This window comes from Salpingoeca rosetta, assembly GCF_000188695.1.
Source record: "Salpingoeca rosetta unplaced genomic scaffold supercont1.29, whole genome shotgun sequence".
Taxonomy (NCBI): Eukaryota; class Choanoflagellata; order Craspedida; family Salpingoecidae; genus Salpingoeca; species Salpingoeca rosetta.
Window position 1 is genome coordinate 736,672 of NW_004754905.1, and position 8,150 is coordinate 744,821.

The window sequence follows — 8,150 nt, forward strand, 5'->3', positions numbered from 1 at the left end:
CACACACACACACACACACACACACACACATACACACACACCGCATGCAGTTCTATGGGCACGTGACGGCGAAAGGGACGTACCGCCTTCCTCTGCAGTACTCTGTAACGCCTGCGTGGGGTTGACCCTCTTTCCTCTCTCATGCATCCGCTCTATCTGCTCACCTCCATTGCAACACCAACAACTCCCTTCTCCTCTCTTCCTCTCTGTTCTCTCCTTTCTCCCTCCACCACTGGCATTAGTCCCCTATAGCTGCACATTGCGAGTTGTTTGCGTGCTTTGCCTCTTGTGTCGCCTCTTCCTCTTCCCGTCTCGTTCTCAGCGCTCCTCTGCTTCATCGCTCGTGCTGCTGTTTGCTGCCGCTTCCGTCGTTCTCTCTCCCCTTTGTTACCCTCCCCCCCCCCTTCCATCGAAACGATGCCATGCTACCTTCGAGCTCAAGCGAACGAGGAGAGGGGGGAAGGATGAGTTGAGGGAGAGGAGGGAGGAGAGCTCTCACACAGTCTCGTCACATGCACAACAACACCATCATCAACAACACCAACAACAACTTCAACAACACCATCAACAACAACAACACCAAAAACAAAAGCGCGCACCACACGTCACTGGTGTCATTTCGCAACAAGCAGCACCACCACCACAAGCAGTACCACCACCAGCAACATCAACAGCAGCAGCATGGCTGGACACGCTGTGAGACGCGTGCTTGTGACGGGCGCAGGCAGCGGCATTGGCCGCGGCGTCGCCTCCTTCCTCGCCTCCAAGGGCCACCACGTGTATGTCACGGACCTCAACATCGACCCGGCCATGGCTGTGGTGGACGAGATTGTGGCCAAGGGCGGCAGCGCCTCTGCGCACCAGCTGGATGCGGGCAACGTCGAGTCCATCGAGTCTGTGATCCGCGGCCTGCAGGAGAAGCCCAACGTCCTCGTCAACAACGCCGGCATCCAGCACGTGTCCACGCTGGAGGAGTTCCCCATGGACAAGTGGCAGAAGCTGGTGGACGTCATGCTTGTCGGCGTGGCAGCGCTGACCAAGGCCGTCCTGCCCACCATGCGCGATGAGGGCTATGGCCGCGTCATCAACATCGGCAGCGTGCACTCCCTCGTCGGCTCGCCAGGCAAGTCCGCGTACGTTGCCGCCAAGCACGGGCTCATCGGCTTCTCCAAGGTCATGGCGCTGGAGACCGGCAACAGCAACATCACCGTCAACACCCTCTGCCCCGCGTACGTCCGCACCCCGCTTGTGGAGAACCAGGTCGCAGACCAGGCCAAGCTCCACGGCATCAGCGAGGAGGAGGTGATTAAGAACATCATGCTTCGGCCCATGCCCAAGGGTCGCTTCATCGAGGTGGAGGAGCTCGCCGGCACGTGCGACTTTTTGATGTCGGACTATGCGCGCAACATCACTGCTCAGGCAATTGCACTCGACGGCGGCTGGACTGCCCAATGAGCACGCGTGCGCGCGCGTGTGTTTATGTGTTGATGTGTGTGTGTGTGTGTGTGTGTGTGTGTGTGTGGTGGTGGTGTGTGTGTGGTGTGTGGTGGTGGTGGTGGTGGTGGTGTGCTCAGCTCTAAGATAGCTCATGCGTTACTGCCCTAACGAAAACCGAAAAGGATGGCTCACACAACCTAGAGGCAACACCTTACCGAACAGAATTAAGTCTGCGTAGAAGACCCCAATCAATCTGAAGTATAGCTTTTTGAGAACCGTGGTAAAGTATGGGGAGCTTCGACACGCCGATGTGTGTGTGTGTGTGTGTGTGTGTGTGTGTGTGTGGGTGTGGGTGTGTGTGTGGGTGTGTGTGGGTGGGTGTGGGTGTGGGTGCAGGCGTGAAAGAGAGAGAGAGAGTGTGTGTGTTATTGTGTGTGTGTGTGTGTTGATATGTGCATTGTGTATGTCAACTTGTGTTGATTGTTGCTGTGCGCACCCCTCCCCCGCGTGCGTTTCTTTCTCATGTTTCTGTACGACTGCGTATGCCTTCACATGGCGCATGTTGATCGCTTGGTGTTGCTCCGTGCACTTGTTTGTTTGTGCCTTGGGTGTTCGTCGCGATAAAGCGCCTCTACATGAACTGCCGTCAGTGTGTGTGTGTGTGTGTGTCGGTGCGCTTGCACGTGTTCTCTTGTGCCACACAGTGCACTTCCATCAAACATCCCCCGTGCTGTGGTCACTCCTAGCCAAGCGTTCTCCAAACAACAACAACAAACAGCAAAGTACGCACACACACACGCACGCACACAAACACATGTGGCCTGGTCGGATATGGACAGCATCGCAAGCGCTCACGTCAGCAACACAGCTCATAAGCGCACACAACAGTGAACAACAGCCGGATTGACGACAATTTGTTGTATCATCTTATATTTTTCGCCTTGGCAACCTTTCTGCTGGCGTATTTTTTTCTTCTCTGCTGCTGCTGTGTGCACTTTCGCCAAGACAACCAAGCTGAACCAACACACACACACAACACCCCGCTCCACCACCGCATATCACCGCTCGCTCGCTTGCTATCGACCAGCGTTTCCATTGGCACCAAACCAGTTCCAGTCAGCCAGACCACGAAGAAGCTCCACGTCGTCATCCTGAGTGATACGCAGCGTGTGATCCGTAGCGACCGCAAACAAGACACCCACGTTTGATTGAGCTTCGCCAAGCCGTTGTTGTTGTTGTTTCTCGGCACTCCAACTGTTCCCGCCACACAACGTACATACACGTACATCTACCAATCCACCGTCCACAATGTTCAAGAACACATACCAGTCGGGGTTCCTGTCCATCCTCTACAGCATTGGCAGCAAACCCTTGCAGATCTGGCACAAGGAGGTGTGTTGTTGCGGCAGCGTCGTCATCGTGTGCTCTGTGTGTGTGTGTGTGTGTGTGTGTGTGTGTGTTTCTGTGTGTGTGTGTGTGTTTCTGTGTGTGAGTGAAGAGGGAGGGTATTGGTTAGTTACGCCTTCGCTGCGCCTTTCGTTGTGTCTTTGCGACTCCCCGTTGCGCCTCCTTTTTTTTTTTTTCTTGCTTGTACTTGGTTGCGACGCTCATGACAACACATGGTTTGCACCCGTTTCCTGCGCGCAGGTGCGGAATGGACACATCAAGCGCATCACAGACGACGACATCCAGTCGCTGGTGATCGAGATCATGGGCACCAACGTCAGCACCACATACATCACATGCCCGGCAGACAAGAAGCAGACCCTCGGCATCAAGCTGCCGTTCCTCGTCATGATTGTCAAGAACATGAAGAAGTACTTTACATTCGAAGTACAGGTGCGTGTGTCTGTGTGTGCGTCTGTGTGTGTGTCTGTGTGTGTGTGTGTGCAAGTGTGTCTGTGTGTCTGTGTGTGCAAGTGTGTGTATATGTATATGTATGTATGTATGTATGTATGTATGTATGTATGTATGTATGTATGTATGTATGTATGTATGTATGTATGTACGTATGTATGTATGTATGTATGTATGTATGTATGTGTATGTATGTATGTATGTGTGTGTGTATGTATGTATGTATGTATGTGTGTGTGTGTGTCAGTCTGTCAGTCTGTCAGTCTGTCGGTGTGTCTGTCTCTCCCTGCGCCACAGTTTAATGAGATCCGAAGGCTCATGACCAATGTCGCTGCCGTCTCTTCTCCATCATCATGCTGTGTTGTACGTACAGGTTCTCGATGACAAGAACGTGAGCCGGCGGTTCCGCGCGTCAAACTACCAGGGCGCGACACGCGTCAAGCCGTTCATCTGCTCCATGCCCATGCGCCTTGACGAGGGCTGGAACCAGATCCAGGTGCGCGATTGCGTATATGTCTGTGTGTGTCTCTCTGTGTGTGTCTCTCTCTGTGTGTGTGCGTGTGTGTGTGTGTGTCTGTGTGTGTGAGTGTGTCTGTGTGTGTGTCTGTGTGTGTGTGTGTGTGTGTGTGTGTGTGCTTGAGTGTGCTTGTGTGTGCGTGTTGCGAGTACCTGTGTCCCCAACCCTCTACAACCACTTTGCCGTTCACCTGTCCATCTCACGTGTGTCGTTTACATCATGCCCCGCTGCCGCTGCCGCCAATTCCTTCATCAGTTCAACCTTGCTGACTTTACGCGACGAGCATACGGCACCACCTTCATTGAGGCGCAGCGCGTCCAGGTGTGTGTGTGCGTGTGCGTGTGTGTATGTGGATGTGTGCGTGTGCGTGTGTGTATGTGGATGTGTGTGTGTGTGTGCATGCACGTTTGTACCGCCATCACTCCACCCTACCCCACATCGCTCCACTCCACCTGACCCCAACCTTCCCACCTCATCACCACCACCATCACCACCACCACCACCACCACCACCACCACCACCACCACCACCATCCCCGTGTGTGTGCTCAGATCCACGCCAACTGCCGCATCCGGCGCGTGTACTTCAGCGACCGCCTCTACAGCGAAGATGAGCTCCCCGCAGAGTTTAAGCTCTACCTGCCCCTCCGCGGCAAGGACAAGAAGGGACAGGGTGTGTACCATGACGCTTTTGTGCTTGTGTGTGTGTGTGTGTGTGTGTGTGTGTGTGTGTGTGTGTGTGTGTGTGTGGCCTGCGTGTGCATACGTGTGCATGTGTGTGTGTGTGTGTGGCTGTGTGTGTATGTGTGTGTGTGTGTGTGTGTGTGTGTGTGTGTGGCTGTGTGGCTGTGTGTGTGGCTGTGTGTGTACCTGTTTGCTTGTCAATGCTTTCTCCCGACGTTACGCCGACTCCTTACACCCTTCGCCCCACAACACCCCCCTCCCCTTCTCCCTTGCCTCTCTGCCAACAGCCGACGCTGGTCCCGCCACCTCTGCGCCCGAGCCAAGCCAGGCCGCACCCGCGTCCTAAACCCATCCCCACCAGCCCACCATACCTCCTTGTTGTTGCAGTACACTCACTGCACACATACACACAAACACACATACATGCATCTCAGCCGTCGATCTACCCCTCATGCCCTCTCCACCAGCAGCTCCTTGTATCACATCTGTACTTGCTTGCACTGCGTGTGTTTGTACGTGTGGCTGTGCAGCCGTGTTTTGTTGCGTCGTGTGATGTGAGCGCTTGCTTTGCGTCTTCTTCCCTATCCTGTGTTCACCTCGTCATGTGCCGTTGCTGTTGTTGCTGATGTTGATGTTCCCTTTGCTGTGGTTGTGGTCGTGGTTGTCAAGCAGCGAAATGAACCCAGTCATCCCCCCCCCTACCACCACCAGGCAGCCAAGTCCAACATGCCATTGCACTACCCTTTCACCACCACCACCTCCACTTATGGCACGGACCAACCAACACCATCCACATGCTCCATTCAATCATCCATTCATCATCATCTCATGTCAATCAGCATTGCAGCCCCCAATACAAACACCAACCCAACAGCAAACCAAACACACCAGAGCCAACCCACCAGACGAACAAGATGGCCAGGTTGTTGCGTGCGCTGTGCACGGCACGTGGTGTTGCCGCCCTACAGCAACAGCCACAGCAGCAGGCGCTGTTGCTTGCCACACACAGGTGGCTGTCATCCTCCACCCTGACGTTGCGGGCAAGCGACGGGAGCAGCGGCAGCGCTGGCGCTGGTGGTGGTGAGGCTCAACACGACAACAAGCACGACGGCGACGGCAACGGCGATAACAAGAAGGCTAAGGCACCAAGCCCACACGAGGTGCTCAAGCAGAAGGAAGGGGAGCAAGGCGGGCCAAAGGGACCTGAGCCAACGCGATATGGCGACTGGGAGCGCAAGGGCCGCGTCTCCGACTTCTGATGGCACACGGCTTTTGCTTTGCTGTACATGCTCACTCTGCTTTGCTGTGCGCGTTTGCTTCGTCTCGTAGTCCCAATCCATCCAAGACTTTGCCTTGCTCGTTTGCTTCCCTTCGCCAGGCACCGCTCCCTCTCCCCTCCTTTGCTTGCACGCTTGCACGTTGCCTTGTTTCATTCACCACCCAATTGAAGAACAAGACGAGGAACACGTCGCAGCCAGCAACCGTTGACAACAGAAGCGCAAGCAGGTCATCATTCACAACAAACACAAACACGCCAGGATGGGGTGTGGCGCAAGCACGGCAACAAAGGTGGCAGAGGCCAAGGACCATGACCCGGCCTCCACGCGGCCCGTTACGCCCGCGGCCATCGCCCACCCGGTGGTGATTGACGTGCCACACGGGCAGGGCGCGCGGGAGAAGGAAGCAGACGCCCAGAGCACAGACACGGTCGTGCTGGCGACGACAACCACCTTGCCGCTTGGCGCAGTCTTGCCATCTGCGGTGAGCGGCAGCAACAGCAGCGACTATGGTTCCAGACAGAACAAGGAGGGGCACGCCCCCGATAGTGCTGGCAAGCGGAGTGGTGACGGGAATGGTGGTGGCGGCGGGAGCAAGAAGGGCAAGCGGGCTTCTGCGAGAGCCTCAGCTGTTGTGCACGCATCGCTGCGGCCGCGCACGGCCATGGCAACCAACGTGCTGAAGGTGCTGCTGGTCGGACCTGCAGGGGCCGGCAAGACCGTGCTGGCCTCTCGCTTGGAGGGCCGCAACTTCACCGACGCGTACACACAGGCAGACGCCGTGCAGTTCTTCCTGGCCACCCTCCCATATCCGGCTGCCAAGAAGGCCACCAGCAGCAGCAGCCACAACATCGCCGGCACTGGCTCTGCTGTCATTGTTGACCAGGAACAACAGCACACACGGCTCCAGCCCTCTGACGACGCTGCGAAACCACAACAGGAGGAGGTCAGCCTGCAGCTGTGGGATGTGCCTGCCGCTCTGGTTCAACCCACTCTCCCGTCAACCACAACTGCAACTGTAGCTACGACCACAGCAACAGCGACAGCAACAGCGACAGCGGCCAATGTCGCAGGTGGTGATGGAGGCGCACACGGGCAAGACAGGGATGCCTCGCCGCCAGGGAGGCTGCCGCCGTTTGCGTCCGAGTGGTTTGACGTTGCGCTCATCGCCGTGGAGGCGTCATCACCGACTATGGCCGCGGATGCCAGAGCATATGTTGAGGCGGTGAAGGCACATGCCAGTCAACCCGAGCCAACCTTCTACCTCGTGCTCACCAAGCAGGATGTGGCAGACGGCAGCGATGACGGGGACGGCGTGGATGCAGGCGAGGTGCAGGCAGCACCCACAGACAGCCAAGTCACAGAACAGCCACAGCAGCAGCAACAACAGCCGCAGCAGGACGCAGATGAAGGCATAGCAGCGACGAATGATGGGTCGTGGCAGGCGAAGCTGAGCAGGGACAAGCAGAGCAGTGGCGAAGGTGACAGCGAAGCCGTGCTCGCGGCGGGGCTGGTATCACGCGTGTTGCGGGTGTCTGCCAAGTACACGCACAGGCTAGACATGTTTGAGAAGGAGCTCGCGCGCGCCCTCTCACATGACGGTCTCCTCTGATAATGCCTTGTGTGTGCGTGTGTGTGTGTATGGCTTGGAGGTGGTGGACATGCTGTCCCTGCCTTGTTCTCTCCCCTCTCTCCCCTCCTCTCTTCCCCTTCTCTCTTCCCCTCATTGCTCCTATGCCTCCCCAGGAAAAGCAACAGCGGCGTAAACAACCAGCCAAAGCACAACACAGCACAGCACTGCTGGCACATCCACATCATCATCATCATCACAGCGCAACCGTCATTTCCACTCACTGATCACCACCAGTCAGCGAAACCGCCAACACACACACAACACGATACACACGCGCTCCTCCGCCTCCTTCCACCCATACAATGCGCGCACCTTCATTGCAGGATGTGTTGCAGGTGCGAAGCAGCTCGGCCGTGTATGGCGCCGTGGCATTGCACCTCAACGTGATGATGTATGCCTGCTCCTTCTGGCTGACGCAGCCGCTGCTGCCATACATGACGGCACGCCTCGGCGTTGATCGCATCACCTTTGGCTACCTGCAGTCGGCCCTCGAGGTCGCACAGATCATCTCAAGGTTGTGTGTGTGTGTGTGTGCTTGTGTGTGTGCTTGTATGTGTGTGTGTGTGTGTGTGTGTGTGTGTGTGTGTGTGTGTGTGTGTGTGTGTGTGTGTGTGTGTGTGTGTGTGTGTGTGTGTGTGTCTGTCTCTGTGTGTGTGTGTGTGTGTGTGTGTGTGCGCGCACTCCAAAGGGAGCGCGAGTGAATATTGAGGTAGAAGGAGAGAATCTTGGACGTGGGGGGGGGGGTG

At 56.4% G+C, this 8,150-nt stretch overlaps 6 protein-coding genes across 6 annotated transcripts in view; all 6 read left to right on the top strand.

Annotated features, from left to right (window-relative positions):
* The window catches only part of PTSG_09252 (uncharacterized protein), a 2,146-nt gene extending 1,719 nt beyond the window's left edge, over positions 1 to 427 (top strand). Inside the window, exon 5 of the mRNA XM_004989450.1 lies at positions 51 to 427. Coding sequence (XP_004989507.1) covers positions 51 to 125 — 75 coding nt within the window. The 3' untranslated portion in view covers positions 126 to 427. The remainder of the gene's footprint in view (positions 1 to 50) is intronic.
* A 254-nt stretch (positions 428 to 681) lies between these two features.
* PTSG_09253 (short chain dehydrogenase) lies at positions 682 to 1,455 on the top strand (the record flags this gene model as incomplete). The annotated part of the gene is made up of 1 exon (XM_004989451.1): positions 682 to 1,455. The coding sequence occupies one exon, from the start codon at positions 682 to 684 to the stop codon at positions 1,453 to 1,455; it is 774 nt and encodes a 257-aa protein (XP_004989508.1).
* A 932-nt stretch (positions 1,456 to 2,387) lies between these two features.
* Positions 2,388 to 5,292, top strand: PTSG_09254 (uncharacterized protein). The gene is made up of 6 exons (XM_004989452.1): positions 2,388 to 2,829; positions 3,085 to 3,276; positions 3,668 to 3,790; positions 4,067 to 4,132; positions 4,363 to 4,483; positions 4,782 to 5,292. Exons 1-6 carry the CDS (start codon positions 2,746 to 2,748, stop codon positions 4,838 to 4,840), a joined length of 645 nt encoding a protein of 214 aa, XP_004989509.1. The 5' UTR covers positions 2,388 to 2,745; the 3' UTR covers positions 4,841 to 5,292.
* Positions 5,293 to 5,408: 116 nt separating this feature from the next.
* PTSG_09255 (uncharacterized protein) lies at positions 5,409 to 5,753 on the top strand (the record flags this gene model as incomplete). Its single annotated transcript, XM_004989453.1, has 1 exon — positions 5,409 to 5,753. One exon carries the CDS (start codon positions 5,409 to 5,411, stop codon positions 5,751 to 5,753), a length of 345 nt encoding a protein of 114 aa, XP_004989510.1.
* A 280-nt stretch (positions 5,754 to 6,033) lies between these two features.
* On the top strand, positions 6,034 to 7,383 carry PTSG_12856 (uncharacterized protein; the record flags this gene model as incomplete). Its single annotated transcript, XM_004989454.1, has 1 exon — positions 6,034 to 7,383. The coding sequence occupies one exon, from the start codon at positions 6,034 to 6,036 to the stop codon at positions 7,381 to 7,383; it is 1,350 nt and encodes a 449-aa protein (XP_004989511.1).
* A 323-nt stretch (positions 7,384 to 7,706) lies between these two features.
* PTSG_12857 (uncharacterized protein) overlaps positions 7,707 to 8,150 on the top strand; it is a gene marked incomplete at both ends in the record, with an annotated part of 2,088 nt that continues 1,644 nt past the window's right edge. The window contains one exon of the mRNA XM_004989455.1: positions 7,707 to 7,921. Within this exon, the coding sequence (XP_004989512.1) occupies positions 7,707 to 7,921 (215 nt within the window). The remainder of the gene's footprint in view (positions 7,922 to 8,150) is intronic.

What these genes read in the sequence shown, in the direction of transcription:
- PTSG_09254 (XM_004989452.1), top strand. Translation starts at nt 2,746, where the DNA reads ATGTTCAAGAACACATACCAGTCGGGGTTCCTGTCCATCCTCTACAGC. An exon ending in TGCAGATCTGGCACAAGGAG is followed by an intron (nt 2,830 to 3,084) that starts GTGTGTTGTTGC and finishes TCCTGCGCGCAG; the next exon opens with GTGCGGAATGGACACATCAA. An exon ending in TTGAGGCGCAGCGCGTCCAG is followed by an intron (nt 4,133 to 4,362) that starts GTGTGTGTGTGC and finishes GTGTGTGCTCAG; the next exon opens with ATCCACGCCAACTGCCGCAT.